This window comes from Electrona antarctica (assembly GCF_951216825.1).
Source record: "Electrona antarctica genome assembly, chromosome: 15".
Taxonomy (NCBI): domain Eukaryota; kingdom Metazoa; phylum Chordata; class Actinopteri; order Myctophiformes; family Myctophidae; genus Electrona; species Electrona antarctica.
The window spans coordinates 39528732-39547114 of NC_136796.1; the positions used below are offsets into that span (position 1 = coordinate 39528732).

Here is an 18383-nt window from a genome sequence, read left to right on the forward strand (position 1 = left end):
ACACTAAATCTAACCTCACAGGAAGCCACCGGAGGGCTATAAACCTGCCACTGGCTAGTTTCACCATGAGGAGCCATGGGGTGAATTAACCCTAACCTCAACAAATCTAAATAAGACTACATACCTAAAAGTTATGATAAACTTAAACACTAAACCTATACTAGTCTTAAAACAAATGATAGGCCAATTATAAATCTAAAAATCGAAATCAAAACACATTTTTAGAACCAAATGAGATTAAGTTATGAGCATAAACTTAAAACTAATTCCTAAGGAGGAACACAAAGAAAATACAACACAATTGTAAGGGATAAACTGGAGAAAATCAAAAAATAATGAAATCAGACTTCTTTCAAATAGATGTCGAATGCACTTTCCTTGCACTGTTGTCTGTATTACACAGTTAATTGATCAAATCTGTGACTGCACTACTAAAGTTTGTGTGTGTGTGTGTGTGTGTGTGTGTGTGTGTGTGTGTGTGTGTGTGTGCGCGTGTATGTGTGCGCGTGCGTGCGTGCGCGTGCGTGCGTGCGTGCATATTGCAATCCCCCAATTCCAGGTTCATGATTCATGAATGGTGAATGAAGAGTTGTAATATGAAAGGCATGAACACGATTTCAGCTATGCGTTAGCGGTTAGCCTGATTGTATACTTCGTGCGACGACGGTGTCTGACTCGTGCGACGCAAATAGCCGAGCTTGGCTATTTTCGTCATCATCCATCCGTCACTCACTCACTCACTCCACCCAGTGGAACACGTGATCCGGATATTTTTACTAATGGAAATACATTATGTCAGCTATAATCACCTTTAACAATAACATATATGCTTATTTATGTATTTATTTATTTATGGCATCAGATGCAGCAAGTGTGCAGTAACAATAAACAAAGAACAATGGGTTGTGTTAGAGTTGTTAAGATAAAAGGTTTGTTGTTGACTTTTTAGACGAGGGGATTTATGATTTAAACGTGGAACTTGGGCGCCCTCTGGCGGCGTGCGACTGCCGTTATGTTTGACATCTCTCGCACCCCGTAATTCCTCCGTCGCGACATATTGCTGCTTTCAGGAGCGATTTGAGCAGCGCTACAAAAAAAGGATAAAATACAAAAAGGACGATTCATTTGACGTCGTCGTAAGCAACAAAACCCAGTACTTGAAACACAATGGGTAAGTAATGGACACAAACCAGGAATATAGACGTGTAAATACGTGTCTCGGTTAAAACCCATCGTCGGTTGTCAAATGTGTTGTTTTGCTAGGCTAACGTGCTAGCTTGGTTGATGTAACGGGTAAACGGCTAGCTTAGCTCTTAGTTGTGACATTAAGAACACACCGTATAGACGAACTGTGTTCCGTAACAGCGCGTTATTAATGGATATACTGCTATCACCAGGCTGATATCGAATATCAAAATCCAACGTTCAACATAACCAATATTAAAATTCAACTTAAACCTGACGTTGGTGGTGAACGTGGATTGACGTTAGCCTGCTAGCTCAGCTGATCATCATCATAGCCTCGAGCTCAAACGAGACGTCCCCACTATAGTTCGTTTACCTTTTTTCCTTTACTTGTTTTTTAATTATTACAGTCGTTTCGGACTGCTGAGACGAGGTGGTGAAATTGAAGTCGGCTAAATGAGCAGTGAACAATATTATTATTATTAGACTGTCTGACAGCGTGTGACACACACAAGACAGATACAGCGTGGGCGTTTGTTGACATGTGACACAGATGATGGTGGAGCCTGATGGAGACGTCCTTGTATTCAGTAGAGTAAGTGATGTGACCACAGTTCAGCATTGTTAATGTTAACAGTTGAATGTGTCTGTCGGCAGTCGGCACCACTGCCTAAACATGTGAGTGTTGTTGACTTGTTGTTAGTGTGGAAAAAACGCAGAAGCACCCAGGAGGAAGTGGACTGTGAAAGGGGATGAGCCATACAAACTAGAGAGGGTCAATGAACCCATTAGGGTTCATATATATCAGGCTCACTTGAAGAAGCAATAAATGACTGGATGCTACCAGACAAAATCCTGAGTTATTCAGTGTATACATGTAACCAAATAAAATGTTAAGGGACCACTTGGGTACATTATTTATTTTGTACATTTCATAGAGACAAATGAACACTGAGGGTGTTTAATAACGCTGTTGTGCCACGACTTGGCGACCATTTGCCACCAAACCTGTCTTAATTATTTTATGTTTCTTCCACTGCTGCTGCTCTCCCTCATCCTGAAGGTTACAACTTGCAGGTTCAGGGGCTCATCTCTCTGAAATGACAGTGTTGGCTTGTGTTGCCTTCCGCCAAGCTATTTGTGAGCTACACAGTCTCACAGAGCCAATAGGGCCAGTTTGTAGTGTACACATGCAGCTACAGACAGCTCAGCGACAAGGAGGGAACAAAAGCAGGGGCGTCCAGAGCCACAACCTATGTTCATGCCCCCCGCACGCCTGTGGCTTGACCATCTGGACGCATTAGACACACACGCGCTGATTTTTTTCCCTAGGAAGGTTGAAGTGCGAATGCCCCCCAAATCATCATCATGACCTCAATTTGCGCCGCTTGTTGTTGATATTTAACCTCGGAACGCCCTGCTGTTAGGACGGTCCTTTGGCATTGTTAGCTGGCACCATTTAGAGCCAGTGGCAGATTTCAGTGACTCAGGGCTCTGCCCCATGCCCCGTTCTGGTGGCATGACTGCACAAATGCTGAGAATGGCCGGTTTGTCCTGTGTGGGCTCCCGATTTATGCTAACTCTGCGATTTAACGCCACTGAATAAATACGTTTGTTCTGCCTGCCAGCTGACCAGCTGAAGAATAGCCTGGCATTTTACTGTTTGTGTGCATGTGTGTGGTATTTTTAGGTTATTGTTATGCAGTTCAGTCCCTCCTTATGAGTTATGAGCTTGTTTATTCAATCATGCTTATAGTATATATTGCCCAGCCCTAACAAATATTTATAGACATTATGCACCCACCCAGTTTTAGTTTGAGACCCAAAGGGAGATTTCTACATCCAGTCACTCACAACCCCCAAAACATATTGGTGTCAACTATGGGTTACATTACACTGAAATTGCCTTAGCATTTGGTGCAGTGACATGTTCAACCTAATGTAAAACAGGTAACAGGACTGCTGACAAATTACATTGGCAAAAATTCATGAGATTGATTGCTCACTTTTAGACTTTAGACTTTATTGAAAGGATAGCCCCTTGAGATGTGGCATCTAATTTTAGAGGGGGTCCCGTACACAGGTAAAAAACATTACATACAGTACAGTGCAGTTACACAAATAGACAGTGCACAATAGACAATACAGACATGTACAGATACAGTTAGCTTGCTCATCCTCTCCCACCCACTCCCCCATCCCCCCAACTTTTTCTGGATAAGCATATTTAGAGTACAGTACAGTGACTTGAAAGTTGAAACAGGGGTCAGAAGTAAACAGCAGTATGGGCAGTGTTAGTAGCATGAACAGGTTGTTTTGAGGTGTGAATACAGGGAAGTCCTGAAGCAGCCAGGGGAGGTCACAGATCTTATAGAAAGAGGAAGATTGTTCCAGTCAAATGGAGCTTTGTAATGGACTTCTCTGTGTACTCGGCAAGCACTATTTTGGAACAAAATACTCCTCCTCCCTCCTTGTCTCCTATCTGCATCAGCGTCAGTATCCTGATGTCTGTCTGTCTCCCTGTCTGATGCCTTTAGAGCCGTCAACCAGTCCGGCCAAAGATAACTACAGGATGAACCGCTACAAGAACAAAGCCCTCAACCCAGAGGAGATGAGGCGCAGGAGAGAAGAAGAGGGCATCCAGCTCAGGAAACAAAAACGAGAACAACAGGTATATGGTCCACTCTGTTCCATCACAGAAAATATGAAATACTCTAATATTTATCTGAATCTGAACAATTATTTTCTTTTCAAATCCCTACATATATATATATCTATGTCAAGTGTGAAAGGAATATTATCAAGAATAAAAAAGAATCGACATTATTGTCACATCACTGGTTTACAGGTGTAAAGAAGTGGATAAAATTAGCTAAGCTCTATTATTTTATGACGGATTGATGTTGCTATAATAATGATTTCCTCACACTTAATAATCTAATAAAACATGGAATGACCTACCAAAAGACAGGTTCTCAAAACTAACCTAAAATTATTCCTGTCCTCAAAATACAAGTTAACGTAGTTTTAACTCCTTGAACATCTTGATAGTAGAATCCTTCCCGGCGCCCACCCCTCCTTTCTCTGTAAATATACTGTGTGATTCTACTGAGCTTTTTCCCCAAATGTTTTGTGTATTGTATACATATTTTACTGATTTAATCGAGTACAATGGACCCCAATGGAAACAAGCCCCTGAGGCTTTCTGTGTTATCCTTTAGCATTACCTTTTACTGTACTTCCTTCCTGTGCTGTTAACCCATTTTGACCTGAGATCAGATTCTAAAAATGTCTTCTACATCCTGACAGTTTTCTGAAAAAGCTACGTTTCTATGTCAGTCGTTCTTCGATTTTTCAAAAATAGCAGACCTACAAGCTCGTAGCGCGCCACTCGGTGGCGCGCTATGAGCTTGTAGATCTGCTATTTTTCAATAGCTAAAGCATAACATAATGCTAACACCAAAAGGGGTTCCCGCCTAGAATGGGTTAATACTCGTGTTTTAATTTAATTTAATCTGACTGGGTGGGCTCTGCCACTCTTTTTAATCACAGCTCTTCAAGAGGAGAAACGTGGATGTTCTGAATGAAGAGGCAGCCATGTTTGAGAGTCCACTGGTGGATTCCTACCCCACCTCCCCATTAACAGTAAGTCTTATTGCATCAAACGGCACACACAACATAGACTTTTCACTTGACTCGGTTTCCCACGCATTCCTGGAAATCCTGGAAGTTTTGCAGTCGGGGAACATGACAAAGTAGGCCAAATGTTCTGTACAATTTTTGTATGTTTTTAACAAAAGTGATGACTGCAGAATGTGCTGTTTATGATTCTCATAAAGTAATCCTGGGCAGGGATCAGTCAAGGTAGCAGTGTTTTCAGATGCACCATACTGTTAGTGTATCAGATGGAAGCTGCTTTGTTAATCAGCATCATCTAGCCTGCAGCAGCATGTTTTAAAATAACAGAAATTGCACCCACCCTGTCGCATAAAATGCCTTGGAAAATATTTTCGAGACCTAGCTAAAATTCAGTGTAGTATAGGCCTGCTAGTATCTAATACTTTCTTAGCAAATTATCATTTAGATTAATTAGGGGTGTATACTTACTTTAGTGAATTGATGGGAAAAAAATCACACCCATGTGAAGTGAGGGGCGCTCTTATCATCATACATCATCATGGATCATCTCATACTGGCCAATGAGAATGGCTGTGATTGGTTAGCTGATTTGCTCGTCTACATATGACGTAAAATTTTCCTTCATTGTCAATGGCGTTTAATGTTTTGATGTTTAATTGATGTCATATTTGGTGAAGATTTTACCTAATTTCTCCTTTCATTGTCAATGGCAAATATTGAGACGTGTGAGGACAAAAGCTGTATATAGGAGGGGCTAGCTCCCCTTAAAAAATCACACCCATGTGAAGTGAGGGGCGCTCTTATCATCATACGTCATCTCATTCTGACCAATCACAATTTGCGTCCTCACTTTTGTCTTCAATGTTTGTGTTTACACACTTTGGTCTTCAATGTTTGTGTTTACACAAACCCTCAAAGCTGGACATAGGACGGGCTAGCGCACCTCAAAAATATACACATTGAGCTTGTAGATCAGCTATTTTTGCTGCTATTTAACTTTAAAAGAAGCGGGGGGGAAATAATCAAATCCTCCGGTGGATTGGAAAGAGTTGATGGTGGTGGTGGTGTTGATGGAGTGTAATGGTTGACTGTAGTGTTGTGATCGCCTGTGCTTTTGTGCTGTCTTTCAGGAAGGAGTTATTACCAGAGACATGGTTGAGATGCTTTTCTCAGAGGACCCAGAGCTCCAACTCACCACAACACAAAAGTTCAGAAAACTACTTTCCAAAGGTACGTTTAGGCTACATTTTTACTTTTTCGTTCTCTTAGTAATAACTGAGGCCAAACGAACACGTGTACTGTAGTGTAGATGGATGCAGTCTTACATTTTGTATTGTGTGTGTGTGTGTGTAGGGGCGGCAGTGGCTCAGGGGTAGAGTTTCCGGATGGTAACCGCAAGGTCGCCAGTTCGAACCCGGGCTCCCCCAGAGTTAGTGTCGAAGTGTCCTTGAGCAAGACACTGAACCCCTAATTGCTCCTGATGTGCTGGTTGGTACCTTGCATGGTTTCTTCCGCCATCAGTGTATGAATGTGTGTGAATGGGTGAATGTAATGCATAATCACATCTATGTAAAGCGCCTTGGATAAAGGCGCTATATAAATGCACCATTTGTTTTTCCTTTTTTTTTTGTGTGTGTGTGTGCAGAACCCAACCCACCAATCGATGAGGTGATAAACACACCAGGAGTAGTGGAGAGGTTTGTAGAATTCCTCAAGAAGAGCATCAACTGCACATTACAGGTCAGCGCTCTAAAATACATGAAAAGTTTCAAAGGCTCTTAACTGTTTCTTTTTTCTTTTTTTGTATAAATGTCAACGATCCTTTTCTGAAAGGTCTTTCTCACCCATTTCTCTGCAGTTCGAGGCAGCTTGGGCGCTGACTAACATAGCCTCGGGCACATCCATGCAGACAAAGACGGTGATTGAGGCTGGGGCAGTGCCCATCTTCATAGAACTCCTTAACTCGGACTTTGAAGATGTCCAGGAACAGGTCAGTCAGAGCGGGAACGTTGGTTTGGCCACTACTGTTCACTTTAGTTATGAAACGGAAAAACACAGCTCGTACAATCAAATGTGTCCAGGTGGCACAGGGGCAACATTCCTGCCCATCTCAACGGGGACCAACACATCGGCATCAAACACAATTCGCCGTGTTTGACTGTGCCTGATCTTTGCCTGATCTGTCGCTGCACTAGCAACTCTAAAGGCCTATAGAGCGTCGCAGTCCCGCCCCCTACCCTGGACCAGGAAATGATTCTCCGTTCATTTTCCTCATAGACATTTCAGAAAGTATTTATTTAAAGACGGTTACGCCGCGGACAAAGCCAACTCGAGTCGTGACAAATCATGACAACAAACACAATTTTTTGGGCCGAACAAATAATTAGAAAGAAGGAAAAAAACGGCAGGTTACAACACCTTTTTTGTTGTTTTTCTTCTTTGTAATTATTTGTTTGGTCCAAAATATTGTTTGTGTTGTCATGAGTTGTCACGACTCGAGTTGGCTTTGTCCGCAGCGTAACCGTCTTTAAATAAATACTTTAAGAAATGTCTATGGGAAAAAAGCATTGGGATTAATTTCCTGGTCCATGGTAGGGGGCGGGACTGCGACGCTCTATTCATACTCCAGTTTCAGGTGATGATGAGGTGACCACCACGGTGGTTGGGAAAAACTACAACATGATGTCACGCCGTGGTGATAAGCGACTCACCCGAAAACATCTCTGTTTTTACTAACCACCGTTTCAGTGGTCACCTTATCACTGGAGTATGAATAGGCCCTTACAGGTTGTTCAGGGAGCGTAACTAGGAGGGATAGCGTGTTCCTCCACACATGTGACGCCCTCCCTTTGAGACTCCTCACTGTCGGGTGAAAAGAAACAGCTGGCGACTTCATGTGTAGGAGACTGTGGGCAGTATTATGCGTGTCTTAAGTACCAGGTCTTATTACTTAACTTAAGACCTGGAGGCGTGATCAATGCCATTTGGCTATTCTGAGTGGCCAAACAGCATTGACCACGCCTCCAGGTCTTAAGTTAAGTCATAAGACCTGGTACTTAAGACACGCATAATACTGCCCTGTTTGTCTACACCTTCCCACATGACCAACTGTAGGGATTGACAGGGATTGGGGAATTGGCATAACGACCAATTCGTTGGCATATATATATTGGCATATCATTTTTATATATACACACATATACTGTACATACATAGTTACGTACATACTGTACATTCAGTATATAATAGGTTGTTTCTTTCTGTCTTTTCTTAAGGCTGTGTGGGCCTTGGGTAATATTGCAGGAGACAGCGCTGTGTGCAGAGACTACGTGCTAAACTGCAATATCCTTCCACCACTATTAATGTAAGTCTCCTATCTGCCAGTTTTGACATGCCACTCATGCAGCCCTCTAGCTGTTGAGTTTTATTTAATGTGTGTGTGACCTTGGCATGAATTGTCTTTTATTCCCCAGGCTTCTGACCAAATCCACTAGACTGACCATGACGAGGAATGCAGTGTGGGCTCTATCTAACCTCTGCAGAGGAAAGAACCCCCCACCCGTCTTTGAGAAGGTGTGGTCCAACATGACATTGAAACCAGATGATCGTCTTGGCCTGTGCCAAAGAGTGGAAGCCCATCTAAAAACACTTATTTTAATAACCACATTTTTAAATCCAGAATAATGGTGTTGTCAAGCTATACACATGCCTTGAGTAGTTCATGATCTGCCTAAATTATCTAATAAGTCGGCCTGTAATAATGTCCTATTTGAAGGTATACTAAGTAGCATTCTCATAAATGTCATGTCGTTTTGGATCAGTGCATTTTTTCCACTTGCTCCTTCTCTGCTGTTAATGTCCCATACGGATTAGTTGTGTTGTAATCAATGTGTTTCAACCTTGTCGATTGATTATTTTTTTTGACAATTTAGGAAATGTTTGAATTTTCTTGGAAGTAATGACATGGTTAATCCTTGCAGAATGTCATGTTTGTCTTCATAATATATTAGCATGCGTTTTGTTTATCTGCGTTTCCTCTAGGTGTCTCCCTGTCTGCCAGTGCTTTCCAGGCTCTTGTTCAGCAGTGATCCCGACCTTCTGGCGGACGCCTGCTGGGCTCTGTCCTACCTCTCAGACGGACCCAACGACAAGATCCAGGCCGTCATTGACTCGGGCGTGTGCAGGCGCCTCGTAGAATTACTCATGTGAGTCAGTCGACAAAGTGTGACATTCTCTCAGCCTGAGAGGCAGTACATTGTTGACACATGAGTCGACAACGTAGTGACTCCCGGCTAGACTTGTGTGAGACAACAAGTCATGATTCATGCTCATTGTACTGTGTATACAATGAGCCGAATTCATAAGGGATTAGTGTATGCATTTATCCTTTTAATCAACCCACCTTTCTGCAGGCACACGGACTATAAGGTGGCATCCCCTGCTCTGAGAGCTGTAGGGAACATCGTCACTGGAGATGACATCCAAACACAGGTGAGTGTTTTGTCTTTTCTTTTTTTTTTTTTAGCCACTTGAACCCTACAAATCCCTGTTATTATGGAAATATCATAATATGCAAATGTTCTGCAAAAAATAGCAGCTCATATTAATGTGTTGCACTGCGGTGCTTTTATATGTGCTATTCTCACAGAAGAGATTTAGTGTAGAGGGGAAACAAAGAGGGGACTATAGACCCCTGGGGGACACCGGTCAACAGTATATAGGGTTTTAAGTGGTTTGAACGGAATACTACATTTCAAGCTTACCTCAATGTACACTACTCTGGAGCTCTGTGAAGCCAATGTTGTAATCGCAGAGCACAATTGTAGAAATGCTCCTATGTCTATGCATGATTTAACACATTAATTTGTACTGCAACTGTGTCACCCTAGGACACATGCTGCTTTTACAACCACATGCGGCACTAGCAGTGACCGCTGAACCACCCCATTTGAGCCACCGCCTCAATATTAACATTTATCCTCTGTGTGATTATACAACAACGTATGGATCAAATATCCAATGTAGCTGGCCTCCACTAGAACCATAACATTAACCCATTTTGGGGCGGGAACCCCTTTTGGTGTTGGCATTATGTTATGCTTTAGCTATTGAAAAATAGCAGATCTACAAGCTCATAGCGCGCCACCGAGTGGCGCGCTACGAGCTTGTAGGTCTGCTATTTTTGAAAAATCGAAGAACGACTGACATAGAAACATAGCTTTTTCAGAAAACTGTCAGGATGTTTAGAATCTGATCTCAGGTCAGAATGGGTTAACATCAAAACACACATGGCAAGACACATGGCTTTGTGTTCTATATTATAAACCCCTGTTAATTGTCTTGGTTTTTAATGCCTTGGCTTTCAAATATATGAAAGGCTTTGCTCTGAGAGCGTATAGCTGACGGAGATGGCTAGGAAACCCCAAGGCAAGTGGAAAACGTTTCCAGAAACAGATGGCTGTTTAACTTGATTTGGATGCTGTTCACCTTGTAGGCGCTATTTGTAACGAGGCAGTTGGCCTCGTTTGCTGCCTTCAAGTAGCCTACTGACAGCTGTGCTACATACATACTGTATGGAACAATTGCTGATCTCCATATTTGGTCATAAATGGACACATACAGACAAGACACAGGTTCCTGGATTCATAGCTAGATTATGTTAGGCCAGGGGTGCCCAAAAGGTAGATCGCGATCTACCAGTAGATCACAAAGGCTGTGCAGGTAGATCACATGACATGCCCCTAAAGAGTATTTAATTTAAATATATTGAAGAAAAAAAAGAAAAAAACGATTAAAAAAACATTTCTCCCCCTCTATTTCCCATTCCAAGTGCATTTGTCTTATACTGTACAGAATGTAACACGAATTCTACTATTCCGAAGCCCCCTCAGGTACATATTTAAACTATTTTAAGCAATGGTATAATTGATTTGGTGGGTAGATCTTGCCGAGCTGGTCATTTTGAAAGTAGCTCTCAAGTCAAAAAGTGTGGGCACCCCCTGTTAGGCCATGCATGGTTAACCGCAACTAACGGCAAACACTCCCAACTTCCCAAGAGGACACATGTACAAATAAAATGGTGAAATTCCTGTACCTAATGTGACAAGATCACTTTAGCCCCTACAGTATTATACTATATGACAAATGGCAAAGCCTGTCTACAATTGATCAGTGAAACCCGTCAGTGGCCTCTGTTCAAAAGCTGGTGCCTCTCGCTCTGCGTACAGGTGGTTTTGAACTGCTCCGCCCTGCCCTGCCTGCTGCACCTGCTCAGCAGCGCCAAAGAGTCCATCCGCAAAGAGGCGTGCTGGACCATCTCCAACATCACAGCAGGGAACAGGGCGCAGATACAGGTGACGAAACAAATTATAGCCCAAATGTAGTCAACGTTGAATTTCACAGTTCCGTCTTGGAGAAAAGTACCCCGATGTGAAAAATGTATATCTTAAGACCACTTTTAGATGGAAACAGGCTCCAGAGAAAACGGCAAAGGCCTGTTGCGTCATTTTTTTATTCAGCTTTTACACAGAGACGCTGTAATGACTGAAAGTGCTGTAAGTTCATGCCAGGTGGCTAGGTGGCTGTGGTGGACTTCCAGATAGACCAGGCACACATGTACAAGAACCTTCCTTTCACGAGGCTGTTTGTTTACATCATCGTTTACATTCAACATCGCTAGTCGCTATATTTGTATTTGCATTAGTCTAAAGGGACCCCAGCAAACAATACTTTATTTTGCCGTTTTCTATGGATACTGTTCTCGTGTAACGGGGGCCTAATTGTGTATCTTTTTACGGTTTTGTCTTTTGTAATTGCTTGGTTAATTTGAATACTTACTCCGCTTTTTGTTTGCATTGTTTGTCTCTTTGTTTTAACCATGGGTTTCACCTGTGAAGTTGTTTGGTAGAGTGGCAGCTACTAAAAAAGTCTGATACATATTTTCGGGAGAAAACCACCCATCTCCATTTTTGAGGGTTTTCTCCATAAATCAATGCTATTGAACACCCTTTTACGTCTGTTGGTTAAAAAATATTGAACCAATGGAAATATTAAAAAGCACTGCTAAAGCAGCTAACTCCACCACCTCTCATGTAAGTAATTGACAATTTATAAAGTCACAATACCAACTTTGAGGCAGTATTGCTTTGTATGAAAAACACAAGGTTTTCTTAAATTCCTGAAAAAGAGTTAGGTGGTTTCTTCCTGACAGCAGAGATATGCCAAGCTTATATATATATGTTGTACACACACAGATTGCTGATGCTGTTTCTTTTTTTTTTATTATTATGTTTTTGGCGGTCCTCCCAGACGGTGATCGATGCCAACATCTTCCCGGTTCTGATAGACATCCTGCAGAAGGCGGAGTTCAGAACCAGAAAAGAGGCGGCGTGGGCGATCACCAACGCCACGTCTGGAGGAACGCCAGAACAGATCAGGTCAGACATCCCTCCCAGCTCTGCGCAGAACGCCGCCATGTACTAACGACGAGATCGAATTTGACAAATTAGCCTTTCCTCTTTTCAACCTTCACTCAACATTTCGTTATTAATCATGTGAGATGACAGCTCTGTTGAGAACTGCCTGCCTTATTCTGTCTTCCACTCTATTCCTTGTCTTTCTGAAGGTGTGTCTGTCTGTCTGTACTGTACCGTCCGGTACCTCTGGAGCGACCAGTGCCACATTTCTTATGCTCACCTACTACCTAGCCACAATTTGAAACACTAGATTTTTTTTATAATGGGATGAATCTAGAGTTGCAATACCATCCATTGACTGCCCATTCATCCAAATTGTAATTACGATCTGCTTGTATTAAACAACGTTAAACTCACCGACATTGCAACTGTAGGGAAAGCTTGAATTATCCTCTTTCAAACGGCAAAGCGTTTGTTTCATAAAAAACATCCACTGTAGACATGTTATGATGCTACTTTCTGTCAAGAAATCTGTGCCGTGTTGGAGTTGTAGCACTACAATAAACAGTGGCAGGCGCCCCTGTAGTGTCACAGATGACTGTTGTCAAAAACCTGCTGTCGGAGAGCCATATGGAAGCCACACTGCTATTAACACTGCTTTCTTGAAGGGTGATTTTTGATGAGAGACAAAAAAAACCAAATGTTTATTTATTTTGTCTTTCTTTCTTATTGGCCTGATCAGGGAGCGGGCACACACACAGTAAGTCCCCGACGACACACTGCATCGGTTACCCTCACTTTACGTGAGAAGACCTAACTATTACTCAAAGTATATTTTTTAACATCGGCTTTCTGAACACATTGATAAAATTCCCTGCTACATTTCCTTGCTGCGCCTGACACAGCCAGTGTGAAGGCAAACCGCAGCAAATTAAATATGCAAGAATCCAAATTATCCGCCCATTCGCATTCGAGTCTACCGAAGTATTAGGTGAGAATGTGACCTTAATGACTGTTGCACATTTTGATGGCATAGGAATGAATTTAGTCCCTTGTGCCGAATCTGGGTTGCACATGGTTTGTTGAACTCCCTCATGCTCATGTGTGTACGTGTTGTCATTGCAAAACGCTTGAGCAGATTGAATTACGGTGGAATGTCACAGGACACTTCTGAGCAATGTGTCCTCTCGCCAAATTGACTCCATATGATCGGATTCTGTCGCCACGTGTGAAATACTGATCGTGTGTGTGTGTGCACGCAGGTACCTGGTGAACTTGGGTTGCATCAAGCCCCTGTGTGACCTGCTGACCGTGATGGACTCCAAGATCGTGCAGGTGGCTCTGAACGGGCTGGAGAACATACTGAGACTTGGAGAGCAGGAGGCCAAGCAGGAGAACAACGGCACTGGAGTCAACCCTTACTGCAGCCTCATAGAGGAAGCATATGGTAATAAACCCTAGTAACACACACACACACACACACACACACACAGACACACACACTCCTGCAGCGCAGCAGCAGCTAGACACCAAAGCAATCAATCGATTGTTCACATCTGGGCAATTTTAACATCTGAGCGATACCGATTATATAAAAAACAACCAACATCGGCCGATGTCGATGTGTTTGCCTAAGCCTGAAAAGAATCATTGATTCATTAAATCTAAGTTCCAGATTGCATATATTTAATGGTTGCACGCATATCCTCCTGCTCAGGTTTGGACAAGATTGAGTTCCTCCAGAGCCACGACAACCAGGAGATCTACCAGAAGGCCTTCGACCTCATCGAGCACTACTTTGGCGTGGAGGAAGAAGACCCCAGCCTGGCGCCTCAAGTAGACCAGGCTAACCAGCAGTTCCTTTTCCCGCAGCAAGAGGCCCCCATGGATGGCTTCCAGCTATAACTCACCCTTTCTCCCCCTCCTCCAAAATACCCACCCAAAACCCAACCACCAATCCCCCCTCCCCATACTCTGAGAAGTATTGGGGCCCCCTAGAGAAGTGTGGGGGGCCCCCAGATGCCCGAGTCATATCTCCATGCGTTCTTTCTCGTCTAGGCGTCTACCACTCTCTACCCCCCCAAACTCCCCAAGTCTCACCCTGCTCTCCAGCCTACGGAATCTGTCCCTCGCTTGCTGCTATAGCAGCACAGACCTGTCAACGTCTCGTTAGAACGCAAACCCTGTAGGCAAAAGCAGAGAGAGAGAGGGAAACAAACTCAAAAACAACAATATGGTTATTGGAGGAATCAATCACCTCAAAGCCCAAAGTGAGTGTCCTGGCTTAAAACTAAACGCACATAGAGACATCTTCCTACCATTTCATACCCGTGAGATTTCTTTCTTCAGCGGGAATGGTGGTTTTTGGTCAATATCTTTATATATTTTCCCTCAGAGTTTTATTTTTTGTTTTCCCCAGTGGGACATTGGATTACCCATGCAGACCCATGAAACAAACAAACAAACAAACAAATGCTTTCAGGGGTTCATGAGGTAAAATATGCCCAGCTATTGATGTCAGTCTGACTTAGTGCAATTAAAAGAGATAATAATCTTGTAACATTTTATGCTCTTTCGTTTTATGAGTTAGTTTTTTCCCCCTCATCCTTATTTATCAGCTTTATTTTTTAGTTCGAGCCCCCCCCCCCCCCCCCCCCCCACTCCCCTGTATTGATGTGCAACTGTTTTTCGGCTCAGAATCTAATGCAGAGAGCCCGGACACTGAGAGCTCCGGTTACGACTAGAATTTAGGAGACCAGGCAGACAGCACACACACTTTACTTTTACAGCAGGTATTGTTTTTGCCATCTTGCAATGTTTAACCTCTTTCCCTCTTATTTTAATTTTTTTGTTTGAGGACTGAGTCAAATGGCGGGGTGTGGGGATCAAAGATAAGAAGCGTGTGGCTTCAAAACGTAAAAAGAAAACAAACAAAAAAAAATGAAATGGTGTGGGCATAGGAAGGGATCTGAACGAGATTTCAGAAAGGGAATGAATTGGGCGTCGTGGGAGGGGGACAATATTGGAATTGATATAAAAATGAAAATATCCAGGTTTTTTTCGAGGTTGATATAGTATAGAGATCTAATGTTCGTCGTGTGCTGTGTTATTAACAACGATACAATTGAAATATGAAGTGATCATCTAACTCTTATACAATGCATAGCTGGGGGGGTAAAGGATCCAACCCGCAGCACATTGCGTCTAAAACTTCTCCAGGCAAATTCTGGTTTACATTGGCTTTGGCTTTCAAGGGATCATGATCATTTATAGTGGGTCAAGGTGTCCACTGAGGTTCGTGCATTCACGTTGGATCTCACTGGACTCGACTTGAGGCTTATATTTTTGATTTAAATTGAATCCCGGTGTAAATAAAGTTGCTGCTGGTTAGCTAGGCCCTGTGCTGCTACCCACCTGCCCCGACCCCCCTGTTTCCCCCCAGCATATGTGGTAGGGTTTTTGCATGGCGTTTTATTACCCTACTTACAGTCACAGAGTATCCCTGGCCAAACGCAGATAGTTGGCTCAGAAAGATAAGATAATAGGCAGAAAACATCGATATTTGTGGTTGCAGCATGCGAAGTTGAAAGGTATAGGCTTTGGGCCATATGTAGTTGGTTTTTACTGGCATTTAACAGTGTTAGTGTAGTGGTGGTGCTGTCTTGTTTAGCAATTAGAGTTGATATCTAAACTTCTGCATTCCACATCACTGTATTGTGAGGAATGGAAGTGACAGCTGATAGTGATGTCGCATGGGTCCATTGTAATATGTTTAGGTATTGATATATAGCCTATCCTTCTCTGCCTGCCTGACTGGTAGGAAAGTGTGAGACACACACTTGTTTTTGTTTTTTTCTTTCCCCGTGGGTCTCGAAACAGCCAGGATTTGGCTGGGGATATTTCTCTAAGACAAGTGACAAGCCTAACCGCAACAGAAACTTCTAGTACAGAATATATATATTTGCACACACACTTCATGCACACTTGCATACAACACCAGCAGACACTGTACACACACCTCACACAGATGAGTGGCTAGTAGAATGTGGAAATGGCTTCCATAATCACAGAGATTATTTATTTTTGACATTTCAACGGTTAGTCGGTTACCTCGGAAATTTGAAAAGAGTTAGCATTTTTTTTTATCAATGCACTTTCGTTAAGGAAACTGCACTTTTTCTCTCACAAAGCAACGGCATTTTCTTATTTTTTTTTATCCTGTTGTCTTTGAAGAAGAGTTTAATAAAGAAACTTTGTTTTCCGGCTATCCAAAAATGTCCTGGTGTTTTATGGAAGCCTTTTCCAGCCCCTAGCCACATGACTTAATGTTGGTTTGAATTTGCCCTGTAAACCGTGATCCTGCATCAGGTTTGCTTCTACTGACCCTAAACCACTGGGGAAGGTGCAGGCAGAGCTGTTCCAGGATCAGCGTGAAGGGGTTGTGGACGGAGCTCATGGCTCAGAATTGTCTGGTAGTGTGATGTTTGACTGACAAGCACTGTGTGAGGAAGAGATCGACTAATGCTATTACTGTGTCCCCTATCCAAGTCTGACTGGGAGCACATGTTCTGTAGATTGACTGTTTAAAACAGACTGGCTTAAGCCCATAAATCATTGACTATATGCACAGAGGATTGTGCTGTGTACATTTAAATAGAGCTATACCAATTGGTCAGCTGAGTACCCTTTCAGGAAATGGTCATGAAATTGTCATAAGCACGTTAGTGTTTCTTTATAGATAACATTTAACTTCCCTGAATTTTATAGGACTTGTGAACATTTGTATACTGAGGGTGACAAATTAAATTGCAATGTTTTGTTATTTAAAGCTACAATCTGTACATCTTGTCAGTTGTCTCCCTTTCCTGACAGAGAGGCAATTGCAACGGTGTCTGAACTAAATCACCGATGGTGCATCTATTGCCCAATCCAGTGTGTCGTCTGCTTAAAAAAAAACGATCTCCCACCCAACAACAGGGTATATGTTTCTCAATAGAGAGACCAACAAAGACACTGGCTTTTCCTTTAATTTGTCACCTGTTCTGGTATTCTAGTTTTACTTTAGCTGTCATCTTCTCGACACAGTACAGTACAGAGCATGCTAGTGTCAGATGTTGCAAGGTGTGACGCATTTGGTGGTAGGGCAGGCATATGACATGCCAGTGCTGCAATAGATGTCATCCACAGAACATGTACGGTATGCTCCTAGCAGACATAAAAGGTAAAAGGCATTTGTGAAATTATGAAAAATTGAGCAACAAGAACTAAACTCTGCATCACTTATATGTGGAGAATTTATAGTCTTCAGTTGCATGTCCACTTCTGTGCATGCTCTACAAAGAACAGCAGATCGGTGGCATTGCAATTTTAAAAAGAACCCATGTATCAAAAAGATTTATATTTATGAGAAAGAAAACAAAATGCACTCCTATTCACTAAAGTGCCAATCCGACCAACAAAGACTGGAGGTTCATGTGTATCCCTTTGATTTATAGATTTGTTTTTTTCCTTTACTTTTTTCCTTTCATTTGTACTTGAATGTGCACACATTTTGTGCAAAAACATTGCTGCTCTATTTTTCTTATCTTAAAAAGTTACATTGCTTGCCATTGTTTCTTCCAAGAAGTGGCATTCTTTATGTGGGCACCTAAATAAGGAATTGAGTCGGAACCAATTAATCAGAATTAATTGTCTGAAAAGAAGAAAAAAAAGGTAGACTTTATTATTGCATACTGGTCTCCAAAGCAGTTTGCTGTCTATTGGTGTGAAACTGGCGCAATGCTCTTAGCTGTCTAATCTTTTGTGGGAGGACTGCAAATTACAGGCTGTCCAATTAGGTTTCAATTTGTTGGACAAAGTATCAGGTATAGAATGCAGCGTAGCTAGTGCTGCTCATGGGCTGTAGCCCCTCTACTTTTGGTGTGCAAAGAAAGTATGCACTGATAGAACTATGGTTATGTAAAATGGCACAAAACTCCTCACCTGGCTCGGAAGACAAAATCATAATCGGACATTTACTTTTTTGTCAAAAGTTATTTCACCAAAGCTGGTTGGCTGAGTGAAATACTAATCTTAAGGTTTTTCTCCTTTAGTCATTAGACTGTAATTGGCAATCTTCACGCAGCCATCAATAGATTAGTCTCT

General features: G+C 42.4%; 1 protein-coding gene across 1 annotated transcript; it reads left to right on the plus strand.

Annotated features, from left to right (window-relative positions):
• Positions 1–1011: 1011 nt before the first annotated feature.
• On the plus strand, positions 1012–17848 carry LOC306937862 (importin subunit alpha-7). Its single transcript, XM_079521867.1, has 14 exons — positions 1012–1171; positions 3723–3856; positions 4738–4830; positions 5955–6054; positions 6470–6564; positions 6683–6814; positions 8100–8188; positions 8298–8397; positions 8866–9029; positions 9237–9315; positions 11052–11177; positions 12133–12260; positions 13502–13686; positions 13957–17848. Exons 1-14 carry the CDS (start codon positions 1168–1170, stop codon positions 14142–14144), a joined length of 1617 nt encoding a protein of 538 aa, XP_079377993.1. The 5' UTR covers positions 1012–1167; the 3' UTR covers positions 14145–17848.
• Positions 17849–18383: the final 535 nt, after the last annotated feature.

Coding starts and splice junctions, on each gene's coding strand:
- LOC306937862 (XM_079521867.1), top strand. Junction 9,030..9,236: donor CGCCTCGTAGAATTACTCAT/GTGAGTCAGTCG, acceptor ACCTTTCTGCAG/GCACACGGACTATAAGGTGG. Junction 12,261..13,501: donor GGAACGCCAGAACAGATCAG/GTCAGACATCCC, acceptor GTGTGCACGCAG/GTACCTGGTGAACTTGGGTT.